Source organism: Falco naumanni, chromosome 3 (genome assembly GCF_017639655.2).
Source record: "Falco naumanni isolate bFalNau1 chromosome 3, bFalNau1.pat, whole genome shotgun sequence".
NCBI lineage: Eukaryota > Metazoa > Chordata > Aves > Falconiformes > Falconidae > Falco > Falco naumanni.
The window spans coordinates 9,072,633-9,094,871 of record NC_054056.1 but is presented as its reverse complement, the minus strand read 5'-3'; the positions used below and the strand labels follow the sequence as shown (position 1 = coordinate 9,094,871).

General features: G+C 37.7%; 1 protein-coding gene across 30 annotated transcripts in view; it reads right to left on the bottom strand.

The window, feature by feature from the left end:
• KIF1B (kinesin family member 1B) overlaps nt 1–22,239 on the bottom strand; it is a 96,641-nt gene that overhangs the window by 60,866 nt on the left and 13,536 nt on the right. For 16 of the 30 annotated variants that reach the window (XM_040585424.1, XM_040585427.1, XM_040585437.1 and 13 more), the window contains exons 3-14: nt 13,358–13,434; nt 11,179–11,358; nt 9,028–9,093; nt 6,984–7,162; nt 6,176–6,287; nt 5,058–5,135; nt 4,749–4,814; nt 3,965–3,982; nt 2,381–2,456; nt 2,000–2,078; nt 1,324–1,466; nt 131–172 (exon numbers count right to left, since the gene is read on the bottom strand). In XM_040585424.1, coding sequence (XP_040441358.1) covers nt 131–172; nt 1,324–1,466; nt 2,000–2,078; nt 2,381–2,456; nt 3,965–3,982; nt 4,749–4,814; nt 5,058–5,135; nt 6,176–6,287; nt 6,984–7,162; nt 9,028–9,093; nt 11,179–11,358; nt 13,358–13,434 — 1,116 coding nt within the window. The remainder of the gene's footprint in view (nt 1–130; nt 173–1,323; nt 1,467–1,999; nt 2,079–2,380; nt 2,457–3,964; nt 3,983–4,748; nt 4,815–5,057; nt 5,136–6,175; nt 6,288–6,983; nt 7,163–9,027; nt 9,094–11,178; nt 11,359–13,357; nt 13,435–22,239) is intronic. The other 14 variants (XM_040585428.1, XM_040585433.1, XM_040585439.1 and 11 more) reach the window with 3 other exon arrangements.

The window sequence follows — 22,239 nt, the reverse complement described above, 5'->3', positions numbered from 1 at the left end:
TGAAACTGCACTGCATTCCACAGTGAGTGTTCTGTCTGGGATTTCCCTGTGAGAAATGCTGGCATGCAAAGCTCAGTTAAAAGCTGACCCAGAGAAAGCAGGTTAAACAAGAGAACCACACAATACACACATTTGCCTCCACTTCCAGAGTATTCATCTCCCATTGGATCAACTGAAAGGAAGCAGGAGGGAAAATACAAGAAGGATCAAAATTGAAGGTTCACTAGCGACATAGGAAGGGAAGAGAAAACTACTTGATGTTTAAAGAAACAAAAGCACAATTTTCAGTAACACAGTTTTTTCAGTTTTGATTTAGAACCAAAAAACAGATTGCACCAAGCATAAAAACACTTGCATTTCATTGCCTTCTGGCCCCATTCTCTTGAAAACAAGTAAATAAAAAGGTAAATACATATTACACATTTTAAATTGTCTGTGACTAAGTCAGAACTTCTGCTTCACAGGCAAATAAGTTCTGACAAATAAAAAAAAAAAAAAAAAGTTGCACCAGTTTCTAAGTCCAAGAATCTTTTAATTCACTGGAATACACTCTGTTTTTATAGGCATTTGCTTCACTAGGAATTAAATCACTGTTTATATTATAGAAGAAAGTACCAGCTAAAATTTTAGTTTATTTGCTTTATTTAGAATGAGGACAAAGTAATCAGGCACAAGTGTGTTCTGCTGCTTTAAGAGGTTGCTGGCAAAGCAAATCGGTACAATACTGCTCTGCCAACCTAACTCAAAATCTCGCCCCAAAAGAATTCATTATTTATTCACAGGCAGCTGTTTCATGGCTAGTTATTTTGAAGTGACAAATGGTTTGTCACTCAGGACATTTTCTAACAGGAATTAGCCGTTGTTTTCTTTCTGAGTGAGGACAGCACTGAAGCCAGGTATCAACAAATAACCTTAACCCCTTAAAGAGGAAGAAAAGATGCTTTCTTTCTCAGTATGAAATTAAGCTTCTATACCTCAACTGTCCTTTTATTGGCAGCTAGACAAAAAGTCCTCCATAACTCAGCAGGGCAACTCCTGAATGTGTAAGTTCTATTACACAAAATCATTTCTACAGTAACAGGAAACTCAATCCCCACGTCTTCCCTTGAGAGTTTGAAGGTGGTCTGTCAAGTCTACAGACAATCCTAAGGATGCATTGTTTAAAGACAAAAGAGGCTACTATTTTTAAAACCATGTTCAACATTTAATATCAGCACCTACATTTAACTTCCATGTTTTTAACCGCTTTCGCTCACAGGCCCAGCTCTCCCTCCTCTATAAAAGACACCAACCTCAAGATGATAGTCTGTTTAATCCACTTACTGTCAATAATATCTCCCAGCCCTTGAGCACGCAGGAGATCCTTAAGCCTTGTCACCTCCTCCTTCAGTTCACGCACCAGCTTGGCATTGGGATCTTCATTGATAACAGCATTGCATTTAATCTGTTTTGCACGATCAGCATATCTGGAAACAGATAAAACATTGAAACCTTACAACGAACATGTAAGTGCTTATATGAACACAGCAATATAGGAGATGTTTAGCTTGCAAGTGTACATCAGAAGAGAATTCTGGATTACAGTCAATTATGCATTTTAATTCATATTTAATACAGGGTATTGCTGCTAAAAAGACAAGTCCTATTCAATATGGATTAACAGTATGTACAACAGACAACATAATTTTTTTTCTTTATTCAGTGCTTTGAAACCTCAGCTTAGCTAACATGCTCAGCTTAGGGACCACACTAGAAAAAACATAGGAACACAAGAAGATTAGTTTGATTTTTCAAGTTTAGAATCAGCAATAAATCACTAGCTCCCTATTCATATATAATAGATTGGTTTTCCTTTTTCAAAATAATCGAGTTCTTGCCAGCACAGAGTCATCTTCCCCACAGATTTTCTCAGAGTATGAAAACCCAAAGGTTTGAAGGATAGAATACAGCCATTAGAGCTAACAGCTATCCATACCCATCTCAGATAAATAGACAGTACCTTAAAGTGCTCAAAGTTTCATCATAGTTTATGTCTGCTGGACTCAAAGCAGCAACCATTGCAGTTCTGGAGTTACCACCTATAACAAACAGGCAAGATTTTAGACAGAACTAGAACGCACAGTCTAGGCTCTAACTACTTACTAAATATCAGCATTTTCACAAAATTATAGAATTCAACTATATTCTACCTTACTGAGAAATATTCAAAAAATCATAGGAAAGATAGTTGTAACTTTAACAAAAGATGGAACTATTTGACTCAGATTTGACTATTAAAATTATTTAACTTAACATTCGATACAAATTTAAGAAAGTCAAAAGCAGTCAGAGAATTTAGTGATAATTTCTTTCCATACTGGCATAGGCAAGTCAGCCATACCTAGATTTTCTCGAAGAAGCCATGTTAGTACAGAATCCCTGTATGGTATAAAGTCTGTCTTCTTCTTTTTTTTACTCTACAAAGAAAGAACACACTACTAAGAAACAGACACCAAATGGAAAATTAATACTTAAAACATAAAAATCATAGTATAGGTACTAGAAGAACCATGACAAGCATGCACATAAGCTATCTAAACAGAGAGGTGGCCCTTGGTTGTACAAGTGGTTACTGAGTTTGATATTAGGTAACATGCAAAATATTCAGCTATCTAAACAGATGATGATAAGCAGTCCAGAGAATTCCCTTGACACACTATGTCCAGAAAGTGTATTCTGTGTATGAAGAATATCTTCCTGACATTTAAATTCTGTGTTTTAACACCATTGCAAGTGAATTTAAGAAGTAAACCTTACTCATTCAAAGGAAGATTCACTTTTCCTTTGTTAGAAAAATTATGGCTTTTTAGAGCAGTCAAAGGTCTATTACAGGAGATTGCACAGCTACAGAGATACAGGTACACATGTAAAAGGACAACTACCCAATCTTCCTGGGCTTCTGTAAGCAGTTATTAGGAAATCTGAGGATGGAAGAGATGAAAGTACTTTCACACTGAAATTAGAAGTATGAGTAGAAAGGAGGTGGTTTAGGGGTTTGTTTGGGGGTTTTGTTTTTTTTCTTTTAAAAAAAGGACAAAAATATTACAGAGACTACTCAAACTGAAGCACAAGGCCACAAGATGTGTGTCCAAGTATTTAAGTACTTCATCGCAAAATCAGTAGTGATCAATGAGGAACTTCCACAAAAGAGAAGATGGCCTTCTGAGCACCTTTGGTAGACTTCCCTCCAAATTTCATTACAAAGGCTTTGTCTGGCTTATTTGGTCTAAAAGAAACAATTAATTTCTAAAGCTCTGTAACAGAACGTGAATCTTTGGTCATTCATTTACTTACACAAATAGGAGGCAAACATGTTGCTTCGAGAGATGTCAAAAGTTAAATTCCACACAACATTCAATACATGGCTTTGCAATAAAAGGCCTAATTATAATTTGTGTGAAACTCTTCTTAACACTCAAAAGGTGCTTAAAATGTGAGCATTGGTCTTGGAACAGTTCTATTGCCCCTTGCCAAAGGTAAGCAACCTTACAATGGATGAGAAAAATATACTAAGGGCAGGTAAGCACCAGATATTAAAGCTGAAAACTAGAATTGACTATTAAATCCATCATATGAGGTAAAGAAAAAAGCATGGAGAGCAGAAACACGAAAGTAGAGACAAAGTTATCCATACTAAAAGTAAATATTCCTCATGTAAGTCACCAAAGCAGAAGCAGGAATGTAATTAAAGAATATTCCTAAATACACACCTAAATGTGTACTTTTCATTCATTTATCCCCAAACTTATAACATTTTAAAAATTTTAGTACTGGTAATTCTAAGGCTTCAAGACTAATTTATAGTCACAGGAACTTCTCAAAGATCTGACATAAAAGGTCGCTGTTCTTTGATTCCAAAATGAAGAGAATAAAAACTTACGCTCAAGCAAAAAAAAGACACCATCCCCTACTACTCAGACCATACCTTGTTAGTGCAGTTATCCTAAGTTGAAAGCATTAAAGAAAGAGGAAGGAGATACAAAATGAGCTTCTTAACAGAGCTTTATATATAAATTCCATCTTAACTTGGACAGCATTTTCTTTTCTTGAGGAGCCCAATAAATGAGAACAGTTTTCATGGGAAAAAAACCCTAAAAAGCACGTAAGTATATTCAACCTATCCAAGCTGTTGAAAACTCATTTAACTCACTTTTAAAAGGAGCAGTAATAATTTACTTTTTTTTTAAATAGTAGTTGAGTGTAAAAAGTAAAAGACAAAGTACTTTTCTAAACCTACAATATTATGTTTGGATCAACATATGCTCACTCAACTCAACACCTAAGTCTTGCCATTGCAAAAAAAGCCAGCGATAATCAAATTATTACATGGGTACTTCTAAAATTTTGTAACAACAGAACTGCAGTTAGCTTTCTAAAGTTATTCTTTCAGATAAAAAAATTACTGCTCTGCAGAACTAAAAGCTTGCTACCTGAACGCATCTTCTACACAAATGCAGGCTTCTTTTGCATGGCTTCTTCACAGCTAAATAAACCAATGCTTCAGTCTAATGACACATGACGTTTCTACCAGGCTGCATGCCATTCACAGAATACTATCAGCACTATTCATTTATCAAAATACACACAGCTAATTTGGCTAAGAATGCTAGGCCAAGAACAGTGAAAGATTCTGCTGTACTCCGTGGTTTTTACTGTCTGTTTTACTAGCTATGGAAAGGTTGTTATAAGGAAGTAAATGCTGTACTTACCACTTCGGCCAATGCTGATATAACTTTGCCCAGAGTTGTAAGAGACTTGTTTATATTTGCTCCTTCCTGTGAAAACATAATCCAATATTATATAGCAATTAAAATTGTTCAAACAAACCTCTGTGGACTAAATGAGCCAAATGTGACACCCATGATCAGACGGGAAAAAAAGCGCCTTCAGTTATGCCATTATTTTTTCCGTACTTACAATACCAATCCTTTCTTTTCCTATCATTTTTCAAGCAAAGGCTCCACATGATGCTTGCACACCCACTTCCCTTTCTTTACCCTACATCAATGGCCCAATACCTTTAATCGGGTTCCTTTGGCACCAGTTGAATCGGCTCGCTCACTGCCAGCTAAATCCACAAGGCTAATCTTGCTGACCTGTAGAGCAAAAGCACGTTAACAATGAGAACTAATTCTTGGTGAACGAGAGCAAGAACAAAATTTCAAAGAATTCTATGGCATGAGAAGAATTCTACTGTCTAAAAAAAAAAAAATCCCTGTACTGTGCTTAAAACTACAGTCAAACAGCGTTTTCACAAGCAATTAGCTTGATACTGTTACCTTATGGATAAAACGTGTCTGGGATTATGCACTGTTTTAAGTAGCACTATGCTCTACCCAAAAAGACAGAGTGAGATCTCACATGATCAGACCAAAACAGAAGTAAAAAAAAAATCGTTACTGCTACAGACCACACAAGAATCTCAAAGGAAGAGAAAAACTCATGTTTCATCCTGACTCTAGTAACGCCAGCAATAAAGCACTGGCGTATCAAAAGCTACAGAGTGCGTGTCCATTAACAGTAACTTTAGAGGGTCTTATCATTTGGTGGGTAGGCATCTTCACAAATTTTTTCAGATCTGTCCACAGTAGTCAGTTCAGAAACATGAACATTACCTGTGTTTCATCTACTATTGCATGCAGAGTCTGTATTGCAGAGTAATAAAAGCCAGAAAACTGTTCCATACTAAACAGGGTACCTCCTTTTAACATGAAAATTCCAGAAAGTGCCTAAATCTCACTCATCCCAATCCCTGTGCCCAAAGGAAAGAACTAACAAAGCAAACATTTTGCACTGACAAGCAAAACCACAGAAAGTTCTGGGAAGACGACTGGGGAAGGATAACTTATTTTATTTCATACATCCTTCCCCAGAGAACCTAGTCCTTACGGCTGTATCTTCCTCAAATCTACATATTCTCCTCCTGCACATATTCCCCATTTAGTTGTTTTTTAGACTACAATCAAACAAAATTCCATAGAAAAATAAAAGGGCTCCATCAAGGCACAAAGCAATTCACCCTTATGCAGAACACCAGAAAAAATATTTAATTCTCATTTTCTTGTCATACTGCCAATAAGTTACTACAGGGAAGATTTATGAAAAACAGTTGGAAAGCCACTTATCTGTAACATACCTTCTCTGTAGAAAGATCAGTTTCTGTGTCATGTTTCTTCTGAGTAAAGACAATTGTAAACACAGCATGAGAGCGGCTGCTGGTTTCATTCATGTTGGTAGCTGCCACAGTCCTAAAACATGAAGAGATACAGACATGTTTAGAAAAGAGTAGCCTCTCTGCTGCAAGCACAACTACCTGCAGGGCTGCATGCAGCTGTAGAGGAATGACACCAAGAGACTGTACAGTTGATGCTCTGCCCTGTAACCGAGACCAAGCCATACCAAACACCATTAAGAAACCCCTTGATTTTTCACTCCTGGATTAGTCCCACCTTCATCACAGTCTGAACAGGGCTTTCTCAATCTGTGTACTCAATCTACCTTACACCCAAGAAAACATGAGCAGCGTTTATGTCAATCTTTCCCACACGTTGTTAAATGAAGCCTACAGCTGACACATAAACGACTACTAATGAACCAGAACCTAAAGCTAGAATGCCAACTTTAGTCCTGAACTACTTGAATAAGGAGACTGTGATGATACAGTACACAAAGGCAGAAACAAAAGCTAGCAGAATTATTCACATACTTCATCTCAAGCCACTACAAGCTTTAAATATCTATACAGTGATTTGCAGCACTATTTCACCACACAAATCAATTTCAGTCTTTTAATAGCATTGAACAGTGCATAGCGCAACAATATCCCTCATGTGAAATGAGTTTTTAAGAAAGCGCCAAAGCATCACAAAAGGTATTTTAAATTTGCTGTTATAGCCATATATCCCAACTGAGATAAAAATATGTAACACACTACCATCACTAACCTGGCTTTGTTCCCAGCATCCATGAGGTCTGCAATGTCTGTATAAGATGTGACTGCTAACTTGGACAAATCTTCCACATATGGTCCAAGCAGAGGATGTTCTCGCACCCGCAAATTCCCTTTGTTCTTCGGGTTCAACAAGTCTCTGACTCTCTCACAGTAAATCTCCATGTAACTCACCTGAAAACAGGAATTTGCATGGACAATTTAGTGCTTTGCAGCATTTTAGAGTGCCACTGGTGCTAACTCCCTCAGTCCACTACAAGAAAGCTGTAGGCGGGCATCTCCATTCATGTAACAGCTTGACACAATGGCAGAAAGGAAAAGGAGTCACTAGTCTCACACATCAGATCTCCCACATATGCTGCAGACCTTGGATCCACGTACAGGTGTCTCAACCATTTCAAAAAACACTGGTGTTTAATTAATTATTAAACATGAGTTCACAATCATCTTAACAGCTTTAATATGACACAGCAGAAGAACTACCTTTCTAAAGAGGCAAAGAAGACAGGTGGTAAAAGGAGTCTGCTTACAAGGAATCTCTTATGAACTTCCAAAGCAAACTTAAGCAAAAAAGTTTAATTTCTTTGTATGCAGAATCAACTTTTGATTCTGAGCTGTATCCACATCTTGCTGTATTCCTGACTCATCAGTACAATTATTCAAAGCACACTAATCTTAAATCTGCGCCCTTTGAAATAAATTATAAATCTTAGATTTGTCATGGCACTATGCTTATCCCGATCCAAGAGCAGCTGCAGCAGTCCAGATAGTAAATATTAAAAGAGACAGTAAGTTACTCACTTTCATTCTGTGGATTACAGATGTAAGCAACAGCCTTCGAAATTTAGAGATTGAAGATCTCTTTTTGTTTAAGTGCAATGCAGAAAAATGAATTCTACATCCAAAACAGATCATAATACACTATTTATACATTTCCATCACTAATTCTGTCTAACTGCCTCCCTTCTTTGCTTTTTTTGTCAGATGCTCATTCTTTTGGAGAGATGATTTCTCTCTCACATGCACAAATCTATGCTTAGAGACATAATCAGGACCATAAACAAGTACCAAATAGAAAAAATACCATGAAAATGTTAGAATATTCGCACTCACAATCCTAAATGTGATACTCCCATGGTATTCAAGCATTAAGTCATCAAATGTTAATAAAATACAAATAAGTGTTAAAATGGATTGATTCAAAGCCTAATAGTTTTCCAGTTCTGTAACTTAGAAAACAGTAATGATAGGAGTTCACATTTATTAATAGCAATCACATTTGACTTCCACCCCTTTTGGTCTTCCTTTCTTTCAAAGCCTGCAACATACTTGCATGTGAGACTATTAAAACTGATTGGGGAGGGGGGGAGCACACAGATGGTAGACAACTCTACTGTAGAAGAAAGGAAATACCATTTCTGCAAAGTGGCTGCTTTTATTTTTATTTTGGAGCAGAACAGGAAGACAGGAAAAGAAACGGTGCAGTACGACAGCATATGAAAATGACTTTCTAAACACAAACCAACCTAAGGATAATAATTAAGAAAAATTAAGTACTGACAAATTTCTTATGTATGCACAACTTAAACATTTTTTTTCTGTAAACCAACCTTACTAACAGATGTCAGGTAAGACTCCATGACTAAGCTATTCTAGACAATTCCTGTAGAGAAACAAGGTATAAATTATGACTATTGTAATTGGCAAGAAATATGTAATTTTCCATCCAGCAGTCAAAACAAAAAGTTAATCTACAAATTCATCTTCAGGTTTTTCAGCCCATCACTTCTTTCAGAACTGCTACACAGGAGGGGGGGGGGGGGGGGGTGGGGTGTGGAAACTGTCCCAGAAATGTTTTATTACATTTGGCTAAAATATAAAAGAGAAAAGACAACGCCAAAAAAACCCAACACCCACACACAACAAGAAACCCCACACACAATCAAAAATCAGCATCTTAATGCAACATCAAGAACGCAGCAACTAAGCTCAGTTTGATGTCCAAACACAGATACTCTTTGATCCCTCACCATACTCACCTCTACAGAATATGACATTTCTTCATTGCTGTTGTCATTGATTTTCTCAAACAGTTCTTCGCATAGCTAGAACGGGATTAAAGCCAAGTCAGAAATTAGTCTTTACCGAGTAATAACAAGTACCACAATATGTCATTAAACTGGCTTCAGAGTGAGGGCAGGGGAAGAAAAAAAAAAAAACATTACATCAACCACATACACCCTCACTGGGAAATTCTACATCACCATCATTCAACCTTGTTTTATAGACCACCTGAACAATTGTTCTAGGTTTATTATTCTGTACTATAAAATTAGAAAAAGCCCTTAACTGAAACTGGAAATAGCAATTTTAGAAAGGAATGATGAAAATCTTTAATCCTGTCCTAGCCTCATAAAAACAACAGCCTGTTTATTCAGTGTGTTGAAGTTCCAAAATCCAGATTCAAATCAGCAGGCAGAAATTATTTCAAAATTTGTTAACAGTATTTTTGTATGAAGGATACTTTAACTACCAGTGGTCTACTGCTCTCAATAGTGCTTGTCTACAAGTAACAGAGACCCAAAATTAAGATGATAAAAGAGGAAGAAATGAACAGTGGGCAAGCCATTAATATACATTTGGAGATTAAAATGAAAAGCATGGGTACAGAGAGGAATAATTGTAAAAAGAGGTTTCTGGAACACATATCTACAAGTCACTGTATGAAAAAAAAACCAGATAATGAAGAATATAAGCAATTTTGAAAGTATACACTCTAAAGTATTCAGTCAACACATGGTTTAAGTACCATAAAGTGTCACACTAGGTTGGCAAACAGGGAACTTTGCCAATGCATAAGAATTTAATGTCAACAACCTATACTACTTGGAACACGATTGTGCTGTACCTTCTGTGTATGAGACAAGAAAGACAACAGATTCAACAACATCTCCCTGAACAGATAATTCATTTTGTACTTTATGGGCAGGCCTCCCAGTGAAACTGGAAGGAAAAGATTTTGTTTTAAAACTGTAGTAGATTACAGGAGCATTATTCAATTGGGAGCAGGGGTCAGGAGAATGTTTAATTCTTATGTATTTGAAGTTTCAGAAAAAACAAATAGAAGTATCACAATCACAACAAAAAAAATTTAGCACAAAGCTGTTGTCACAGATTTTCAGTTCGTTTCACCTATTACATCGTTACTTTGTATTACTGTAATAACACCAAAATGCTTAGGTATAACAATTCTGTCCTTCATCACATTAGTTCTTTCAACATTATTTTAAGCTGATCACCAGAACACTTGCAACCTATTTCAGCACATATGCCCATGCCATTAACGGAGAACAGCGCTCCATGTCATCTATTCCATACCTGTGGCACAGGGCCAATGTCTACTGCAGACCTGCAGCAGAATGAGGACTCAAGCTGTTCAGCATATTTTTTTATTAAGACTGAAACCCTGCCTCAGATTTCTATTTTGAGAATGGAGGAACACACTGTCTTCCAACAAACTTGGTCCACTGTCAGTGCCTACACACTGAGGAAGGCCTGCACTTAGAACAAGTGCCACACAACCAACAGCTACAGAATGCTAAATTCATGGTGACAAACTTCTGCCAGCCAGAATTTCTTGTGTGGGTATCTCAACTTCTTCAAATTTCATGGCAAATGTCAAAAGAAATTTCAGAGAAGGAAATAACACTGGGCTGTGCTCAGTTGCCCTATTTTTCCCAATTTTTTTATTTTGATGAGCTTAATTTCTTACAAAGATATATTATTCAGTTTGTAGCCTTGGGAAACTTATCACTACAAAAAGTTCCTGACATATTCATCAGTAATACCACCTTTTGAATTCCTACTGAATACAAAGTGCTTAAGTGCTATCCCAGCTAAAGTCAGAGAAGGGGACAAGAAACCCAGTGACTAAGACGTCTTGATTTACTAGTTTGCTGGGGAAGTGGAGAAACTGGATGTACAAAAAAAAAATATACAGAGTGTACAGTACAATTTAAAAAAAGTTACAGGAGGAAAATTACTAAAAATGCTCTTTTTCCCCCCAGTATCCTTTCACTTCAGAAGCAAGCTGTGGTTCTCTTGTTAACCATTATTGCAATATAAAAAAAGCATATCCACAAGCACGTGCCTGAACATGCTATAAAAACCCCAAATGGGTTCTGCTCTACCTGGGGGATTATGCCTGCTTGGCTCTCCTCCTGCTTGCCCATCATTGTGTAGGATTTCCCAGCTCCAGTTTGTCCATAGGCAAAAATGCATACATTGTAGCCCTCAAAGGCATGCAGTAACATCTCCTTCCCAATATCATTGTACACGCGGCTCTGAGATGCAAAGCAGGGATCTTCAGGCTGAAAAGACATGAAAGCAGCACAAATATAGTCTTATCCTATCATTCAAGATCACCAACAAATGACATTCAGGGTGTTTGGGAGGAGGGAGTCAAGGGGAGAAAATCTAAAGTAGAGTTCAGGAAGTCAATACAAACAAATAAAGGACTGGAAGCTACAGAAATCCCACAGTGGCTGGTCTTGACAAGGGGTCTGAAGGGTAGCAGGGGGAAGAAAACCAAAGTTGCTCACATTTATTTTGTTTCCTTTTTTTAAGATTAAAAGAGTAAACAAATCATTAACATGACCAATTTTTTCTTGCAGCTGATTCTACTGTCTAATAATCCAGGTTTCGATTTACAGCCTCCAGTGACTACAAAATCTTTAAGTATGTCAATACATATTTCAAATTAGCAAGTACCTGAACTGGTCAAGGAATCTATCAGAACATTTTTCTATGGCTAAATACAAGGTTAGCAATATAACATTATTTTATCACTGGGCTAAATTGCTTTAAAGTAGCTTTTTTTTTTTAACAAAACTCTACTGCAGATGCACCCTATGACAGAAATCTGTATATGGATAAAGCAAGTGACCACCTTCAAACACTCAACTGAAAAGTTTGTTACATTTTGAGAAGAGGCACTGCTGCACATGCAGTGGAAAAAAATAACTACAAGTTATTGATGTCAAAAAGAATACACTTGCCAGATCTCAAGGCAAATACACAACTTGTACAAAACAAAACTTCATGAATAATTCTCCATTTTTTAGGTAGTGCATTTCAGGTACTCGGGCACTGTACCAATCAGACTCCAACATCCAGTCATGAGAGGCAATCCAAGATGCAGCTCCAGGAATGGCACAGAATACAAAAATGCTGAGAGAAAGCTGGATTCAGGGTATATTGCTCTTTTTTCTGATGTCCTCTCTTGATCATTTAGGCAAGTCCTTAGTAAATACACTTGAAAAAGTTATAATACTAACGATTATCTATGCAGATGTTTTAAGTTGCACAATGTAGTAGAGATTGCACAGATAACATGCTACTGAAACTTAATTTTTTAAGGAGTATGTCACTACATTGTATGTGACTACATTATTCTTGATCTATCATTCTCTCTCTCTTCCTGAAGCGTCAGATTTTAACATTACTTGCTCTTGAAATCAGGACAGATATAGCTGTGCTAACATTCTAATGTCGGGATCAAGGTTTTATCAGACCACTTTCTTTCCTGCTAGTTTTCAGGAATTACGTTCATAATGTTCCTCTGACTGATCCTGTAATCTACTTGCACAGGTGCTCTGGAAGATTCGGTAAAAGAGCTATAACAATCCAAGTTTTTCCATCATGAAAACAACCTCATTGGCTACAGATTTGCTCAGAAATATTAATTCTTATTTGCACCATCCCAGTAACTAAAATTAATCTTAGAGAAACACATTATCCTTTCTTTCTATATCTTTTGAGAAAATAGGGCAGGGGAGGGGTAGATGGCAGAACACCACAGTTCTGCTGCAAAACAATTACTGGAAGTCAGCAAGACCTTAGCACCAATTCGCAAGAGGGTGGGGCAGAGATGCTAGATGAGAGTTTATTGCTTTTCCAGCTATCAGAAACACGTATCACTACTCTGTCTTTTCCAAATCTGCCAAGGGAATCCACACCACATTTCTCCTTGATCTGTAAGAACTCAAACAACTTTCACTTGTCTAAGAACAAAACTGAATTAACTGTGGTTCACAGGCATCCTTAAAATATTTAGAACAGAACACTGTTGGAGGATACTTTTCAGTAATCTTTCAAATATTTACAACTTGTTATTGAACTCCAGGATCTTTTCTTTCTGCTCTCCCCCAAACAGGAAAAGACTACATACAATGACAAGCTTTTAACCTGAAAGAGGGTGAGAGAGACAGTGCAGAAACATCTCACAAGGATCGCATGATCAGAAGAGAACGCAGTTAGTGTCGAGCCAGTCAACAAGAAAAAAACCACTTTTTTTGTAAAAGAACTTACCGATGTGTGGGACCAGTAAGAGTAGTCAAAGCTGAAGGACTTTGGTGCTTCCTTAGGATTCTTTGGATTGATAATACCTACAAGAAATAACATTCAAACTCAGCTAACTCAACATTTAGGAGCATTATTAATGAGCTTGCTGACCCTCAACTTAACATGTGAATCTGAGTATTCACAGAGTTGCCACATTGCACAGGAGTAATAAGATTGAAGGAATAGATGCACAGCTTCCTCACACAATGTTTCTGTAGGCCTTATTTCAAATAAATCAAGGGGGGAAAAAAATCCTAGAAGGAATGCTGCTGCTAAACAAAATTCTTCTGTTGGACAGAAAACCAGAAGCAGGTCATCCTGGTCCCCTGCCTTTTAGAATGGTACAGGCTTTTATCAGTTGAAGAGTATTAGCAAGGAAGGCAATCTGAAGCACAAGGAGTTCAAGAATCCCTGGAGATTTCACAGCCGCACAACTCAAGTCTGTTTTGACATACGTGTTACACAGTACAAGAGCTCATTGCAGAAGGATTTGCTTTAAGCAGCTTAGTATTTTCAGGGCATGGAAGAAGATAAAAAAAAGCTGGATCTATAGACATTTCAGAGATTGTCTGCGTAGTTTATTTCAATGCTCTTTTATATGCACAAAGCCTACAGACAGATTTTTATTAGGGCTGACATTAACTGAACCAACCAAATAACTGGTAAATGTTCTTAAAGCATACAACCACTGAATCCCGTAGTGACCCCCGACCAACTTGTGTACTTTCTCTCTCTGGAACTTCTGTATAATATACAATGCCCCTATGATGAAATTCACACACGCACACACAAAAAAAAAAAGCCATAACGAAAAAATGCTTGTGTGTAGTTCCCATGTGATAGCCTTTAAATCCCTGACTTAAGATCAAAAAGCTTATCTCCAACTGCCTTTTCAGCTCTTGCAATCCTTGACTTCATTTTCTTTCCAAGGTATTCATACGTAAGAATCTAAGAACCTTCAGTGAGTTAGTCACTGAACACTTTACAAATACCAGAATAAATGTGCTTTTTAAAAAACCTTTTTTACTCTTAATCTGTAAATTTTATGCTCTTTTCCTTTTCTCACATCCTCTAATTCTTTCAATATCTGACCCACACATGTGCATTCCCCACAATTAACGAAAGCTCTTCCAAATACCTTTCAGGTTGTTGGTTTTGGTTTGGTCATTTGTTTTGGGTTTTGGTTTTGGGGTTGTTTGTTTGTGGTTCCCCATCCACCACCCCCCCCCAGCAACAAAACAGCTTCCTATAACCTTTGCTGGGGGGGAACGGGACAGACAGACAGGTAGTACAGAACAGATTCAGCTGTCATTTTAATGGCATATGGAATGTCTGTTGTTTCTGTATTCCAATGAGGGTTCTGCTCTTGCTGCAGAAATGAATCTCTACTGCTTTCTTCTTTTCAGTACTACAGCACTGGAAATACTTAAATCTATTCTTTCCAGCAGCTGTTTTCAACACCATCTGTGTAAGGACAGACCATAAAAAGGCATACTCTTGAGTGTATCAGAATTAGATAAACCACCTTGGATTTACACACACCTATTTCCATCTAAACCAGCAACTTGCCTCTGGGAGCGATACACAGATTACGGTACGTGCAAACGAAATCTATAAAGAAAAAAGCTATACAAAGGTGGTGACAGTTTTCCTGGGGATGATTTACATCCTGGTATCAGTCATTCTAAACAAAGGATGCTTATTTCTCACATATTTGTGCCAGTTAGACTATGCTTTGGGAGATGGAGGCTTTTCCTTTCCTTTCAGCAATAAATAAGACTTCTAACACCCACATCTCTTATTATTTCAAACACGAACTTAACATCACGTTGCACCGAAATCTCTGAAAATGTCGTTAGAGAATCCCCACTAAAATTAAATCACTCTTCTACCAGATGCTGTGTCCCTGAGCAAGGCTGTTGTCCAAAATCACAATGTGGAGGAAAGATCACTGTCTGGATTGCAAATAGCAACAGTTGCTACACTATTTCTTGTAGCCAACTCCATTTCATTTGGATGCACCTTGAGCTGACATTCTTGCTTATACAAGCTGATAGACATGCAAAGCCAATGAATAATATGCCTTGCACCAGTACAGTATCAAATGGCAAAAGTGCTTGCGGCTTTGGAGAGCAACATGGGTATCAACACATAACAAACTGGTAACCTAAGCAATCATATATGGCTTTAGTTTCCTTTGCTGGTTTTAACCAAACAGCAGTACATCGACAGCATGCTATTAAACCAGTTCTAAAGTTAAAGTGCATAACAAACCCCAGAGAACAACCCCCCTGCCCCAAATCTGAATGAGCTCTCTCCTTCCAGTGTATTACAGACTGCTACAATTCAACAAATCCTCGTTTCTTATTCAATTACTTAACATCAAGCTCTGAAAGGTAAGGAAGAAGTAATGCCTTGTACCCAAAGCTCCTACCCAAAAAAGCAGTACAAATAAAAACCAAGCTCCATATCAGTTCAAAGTAACAACCTTTGGGGGTGAACAACATTATTTTCTTCAGTTGTTTTGGGTTATAATGTCAAGGGAAAGCCATCTAACCATTGAAAGCAGAAAAAAAGCAGCAATAAACAGAACCCATTCCTAGGTACTGTATAACACAATTCGAAGTAGATACCTGAAAAAAATGTATTGTTGGCATCTCTCCTGACAATATAGATTCTGCTGCTTAATCTCAACAGCAAACCTTTGTAAGCCAAATTCTTGATAATAGTCACGTGAGAGGAGTCACGGCATTGGTTACCCAAATGTCACATTGATGCCGTTTTATTTGAAGGTGAAAATGCCATCAGAAAGAGCACTTCAATCTCGCTTATCTACCTCGTGGCACAATTGATTTGTCTCAGAATCAACAGTGAAATAGCAAGTATTCATAACTTATTCTCTTCCATTTTTATATTGTTGTCTATAAGCAAAACGGACATTTCTCTTGGCCAAGGCAAAGCCGCACTTGGTCTCTCCAAGCAAACAATTTAATTGCCTTCTAAGATTCTGCTGTGTCAGAAACAGAAAACAGAACAAGTAGCATATTATTTCAGTATTATACAAAACTAGGTTTGATGTGTAAATACATGCTTCCCATTAACTGTTTTTTAAAACACCCTAAAAATCTCTAGGAAGTCTACCACTTCCAAAAAGAAAGCAAAGAGGCCAAACATTTAACCAAAAGAATAGCCAATTTTTCCACTAAGCTCACTAGACATAAAGGTACATTGAACACCCACGAAAGACAAGATCTCTAGCTATGCAATAGCCTTGGTGTTTCGAAAGGCATTACAAGCTTGCCATTATAGTTTCATCCTACTTGCTTCAAGCTTAAATTTGATCCACCACACTTGTGATGTTCAGGCACCATGATTTGTGCAAGTGGTTCCACTCTGCCCCACTTTTCTTTTTTAAAAAAGACATTATTTTCTCAGACAGGCTTTCCTCCGCGCCTTCACACAAAGTTCCATGTCCAGGTCACTATTTTGAAAACTACTTTCTAGGATGCATGGTTTTTGTAAAGCATATCTTCAGAATCATATCAGGAAAGATATTAACGTGCAAGAAGGCAGCTCTGTCAGAGGTTGGGAATGCAGCTGCCTGGCCAAAACCTTCCACTGCAGCAGGAACGGGTAAGAGGAAACCTCTCCTGGCTGCCAGAAACTCTGCATGCTATCCCTCACTAGCGTGATCCAGTCACAGGCTTTTCACTCAGCTTCTAATCCAAGCCTGAAGTCTGTTTATGCCCATTCTTGTTCCTTACACAGTCTTACATCCTCCAGTTTCAGAATCACTGGTTTAACAGAATTCTCAGTCTGTCTACAAATAAATCCAGCAGAGCTGGCTGAATTAAGAAAATGTAAGATTACAACCTCAACAGATTTCAACTGGACTGAAACCCTCTTCATTTGGAACACTGAGCACCAAGTAAGTAGCTATCAGCATCAGTCATGTCTCACTGGGTCTGAGTTTGAACCAAGCGATCAGATATGCAATAATGTGAGAAAAGACACCTGAAAGATGACAGTGAGGCAGCTAAGAAACCAGGAATTCAAGTGGAAGTAACTGACCTAACTTGAAGGTCTACTGCACCAAGCATCATCTTTGGAAGGACCAGCAAATCCATGAAATCTAGCTGCTTTTTTAAAGGAAACTAAAGGATATTTCTGAAGAAATTGAAAGGCTTCTTACAGTACAGGTAAGCTTTATCCTAAATTCATACACCAAATTGGAAAAAAAGGAATGATCATGAAGAAATTAGAGTGAGTAGGCAACACTGATTTTATGTACCATGTTATTCAGCAAGCTGTGTTTTCACCTGAAAAAGGAAACAAGTAGAATTTTAAAGAAAGGACTATTTCCAGTGTCTCCAATATTGCTTTTCAGTTGTTTTGTTTGTTTTTTAAATCATGCAAGGCTAAGATGAATTGTACTAGTGAATCATGAAATAGGTCGTCATCTATCTCCTCTCACCATAGCAGACTCACGGTATGGTAGCAAGCTAATGTTTTAATTACAGAGCCTCAGGAAACGAGAACAGCAATGAGGCAGACAATCACAGCAGGAACACATTAATGGCCTTTTTATCTTACAGAATAAATTTGTTTATCTGCTGTTTCAAAGGTCCAGTGTGGCAATTAACTCTTCTGTTTGCAAACTGACACTAAAGCTTTGTGCTGCAGCTACAATTAGTTACCATCAGCATGGCACCGTAGCAACTTTGAATGTTGGAGCTAGTCTAAGCAGCCAGTTTCTGAGAAACTCAATCCCTTTTTCAGGCCCCTTGCTTCACCAAGAGCCAACTTCTTAGGTCATGTGGAATCTTTCAGCTTTCCACAAGTTAAGTATTCTGCAACAGATGGGATATTTTACAAAGTCACCATCTCCTATACCGTTGCTACTGAAAAGGGTTTCATGCGTTAACTCAAACGTGGAAAGGATGAAAAAGTTGAAGATACTATTTTCTGACTGCAGCGTCTAAAACACTCTTCTGGGATCAAAGGAGCAACCACAATTTGGGTTAATGTCCACCATCTACCTTTGGAACAGAAGGCTGATGAAAAGGCATGAGAACATGAATGCTTTAAAAATACACTCTACAAATTGTTAATTTGGGTGAGGGAGATAAATGCCCATATTATTCCTTTTCTTTACATAAATTACAAGTTACCAGAAAATTTTAATAATATGCTTCACCTTAAGGCATAATATGTATATCCATTTTCTATCTTGGTAAGCAAACAGACTAAATAGAATGTGTGAACAGCTATGCAGCATTACCATTTTATTTGAAGCTGTATATTTAACACCCACTGCCATCCCAGCCTAGAGACACAGCTTGCATTTTAAAAGCTTATTTCTCCTTACGGTTCTACAGCAAGTCATACAGAGCTGCTGTATGCCATCTGAGGTGTCTCTAAAGCAGCAGTCATCCATATATTCCCTGAAGCTCAAGTTCTTTAAACAATTCTTTTTAGTTGCTTAGTTGTTTAAGTTCAGTGGTAGTTTTCCGATACCTGTAACTACAAACATTGAGTTTTACGTATCACTGACCAACAGTTTCAAAACAAATGTCTTCACACCAAACAATCTAAAATTTCCTATCATTATGAAGACCCACGTACTTTAACTAATTAGTCCTGGTACAGGACAAGTATATAGAAGGAGCAGTACAACCTAATAAAAGATAAGGAGAAAACAGGAGCACAATTAATGAAGGAACTATAATTTTAAATGTGCTGTATCAACAGTAAGAAAATAATCTCCACATAACATTTAGATTTTAAAATGCATTTACTTAAACAAGTAACTTCATTTCTTGGCATAAGGTGCTTCCACAGTCCATCCTACTTGTTCCTTAATTAACATTTTTCATACCATTCACCATCTGCTTTATCAGCTAGCACAAAAATAACATACACTTTCAACCTTTCAAATCTATGAGATCAAATTCATTGCTAGTTTTTACTTTTCGCAAAAACTGTTACCAAACTTTTAAAATAACACTTCGCTATTGAAACAGCACCCATGTATTTTGTGATCTGTATTATTTTGCATATTTAAACTTTTTTGCCTTACAATCCAATCTTGATTTGTTGAAGCTCAAATTCAAAAAGCAGACCTCAAATATGTTATTTATTTTACAATTATAACCTGAGTACAGAACACAACAGAGAGGTGATGCAAAGTTAAAGTCTTCTAGGACACTTCTGGAAGCAGTGCTCTGTCTTCTCACACCTTCCTAAACATATACATAAACACATTCCCACTCCAAGCCTTCATTTCTGGACTTACACTTCCACTCCCCATTAAAACTAACCAAGTAAACAGAGAGTGTGAAACCTACAGAGAAAGAGCTGGGGGGGGGGGGGGGGGGGGGGGGGGGGGGAGGGGAGCAAGCAAACTTATACAAGAACAGCCCCCTCATTCCATTCCCATCTATTCAGCCATATCAATATTTTTGCAGACAAAAAGAATGTCCAAAACTACTTCTTAACCACTTAAATGTCATGTCAGATTACAACACTGAATTCACAGTCCAAAACTCATCTGTTTCCATCCCAGTCAGCGCTGCTCCTCAGCACATTACAGATTTTGCAGGTTAGAAATTATCTGCAGTTCAGTATCTGGAGATGCAAGCAATTCTTTCTAATAAGCTCTTGGAATATAGAGACAAGAGCACAAAGCACACAGCAAGTAAGAATTGGAATTTACTCTTTTATCCTTCATTGCATTTAAAGTCAAGTCACTAGATTCAATAGCTCCACCTCTGTTAGCGATGAGAGTCATGTTACAGGGCATTTTGCCACCAGACATGCCACATATTAGTCACTGTAGGGTGCTCCAGTGAGGAACTGACTAACTGCAGTTTGCCCTTCAGACAAACACCAGCAGACAGAATTAACTTGGGCTAAATCCTGGGATTAGCTGATACACAGTCTGCGCTGGAGGGAGGTGACAGACTAATAGATTAATATTAAAAAAAAAAAAACAAAACACCAAAACAAAACAACCCAAATTCTGATTGCCAATCAGAAATGAAACCCAATAATGCTGTAAGTAAGGTATGGCACTGGAGAAACTAAGCTTCCATCATTTGTTCAATACAGCCTGCTTTCTGTCGTTTACATCTTCCATTCCCATCCATACTGCTACCACATCGGTCAATGCTGAAGACACAAAGCCTCTTTAATTTCTATGTATGAAATAAAATTAGGTTTCATCTCACAAGAGGCTTCACATCAGCCTCAATAATCCTCCCAGTGGTAGCAGTAACCTACACAGAGTACACGTTCCTACCAAACACCAACTTACTAAGAGGTAACAGCCAGTAAAAAAAGGCACTGTGCTGTCTTCACTTTTGTTCTCATTAATCATCGGTAAAGGAACAGAAAGAAGATTTCAAAAAACATGTGAGTCTAGACAGAACTTAGAAAGGGCTAACATTCAGGGAAACAAATACCAAATAGTTTATTTCTGTGCCTTCTTCAAATTATTTGAATCAATGTAAGTAGTAGTTTCATTTTATGATGACTGAATAATCAGTTTAACCAATATAAAAGATCTGGGGCTTTCAGAATTGACTCCACAAGACCAAATTAACATTAAATATACAGTCTCTTAAAAAGCATGGGTATGGAAAATAAATCTGCACCATCTGTAGACTGGAACGACAACAATGAGAATATGTTCGTTACCAAGAGCAGGGTGGAGCAGGCATTCTTTATTTGTTGGAATGTGAATAACACCCCAAAGACACGTTTAATACAGGCTTCTTTCCTAGGCATACGTTGCAATCAGATATATGGCTATACTGTTTTTATAAGAGAGACTTTCAGGGTTGTTATTATAAGAGATAAATGAAGGGAAATGGACACTTCCAGCTTGTAAAGCAGTGCTTGCTTTTCAAAGCATTGTTTGCATTTTTCAAATCATTAAAAGGGAAGGAAACCAAGTAGAAGCTAAGAACAGCTCCTTTGGAATTCAACCGGATTCTCTCCCTACTGTGGAATTTCAACCCTGTACTGGGAGAAAGGTTGGATGGGGGAGGGAGTTAGGCTCAACAGCACCAGAGCAAGGTAAATGCTTGCTCACAGAAGCTGCTAGAAAACCACTCTCATCCTCAGCTGCTCTTACAGATCCAAGTGCTATAAATACCATCTCTTCAGCTGGTGTTCTTGGAGAACAGCATGCCAACAGGCTTTGCACCAAGTGGGAGCTAGTCGAACCATACTGTTCTACCTATCAGAAACCTGAACTAAAACCATTCCAAAACTTCCATTGTTAACTGGTTACCTGAAAATGGTCTATTGCAAAATATGCTTATCAGGTCTATGTATGCAAGGCCAAGTATGTACGGCTAAGCACTCTGAGTTGAGATGAATTCTTTCCTCACATTTTCTGTTTCAAGGCAAATAAAACAGTATCTCCCTCCACCCCCTCTTTTATGTGACTACATCTCCAAGAGCCAACAGCCTTCTCCAAAGGCCATTTTGACCTTCAGACACATGCCAACACTACATTAAGAGAACATCATGTAGCACTGGAATCCTGGGGAATCGGTTCTGCCAGCCTCAGTATGTTAAAGGATTCATGTAGTGAAAATACCCAATTCTTACAGTAGTTCCCATTGACAATTTGCATTTTCTTTACTTCCACTTGCATACTGAAAGGTGGCATATTATTTAAACATTTCTTAAAAAGAATCACCTCTAAAGCCCTAGTTCTACATCAGCAGGCACTAATTCCAAAGGGGCAGCATTTCTTTTTATTCACCACTGACAGAAAACTTCTCTGGGTTCATTAGTAATATTATCTCTCAACTGCAGTTCTATACTAACTTTATAAC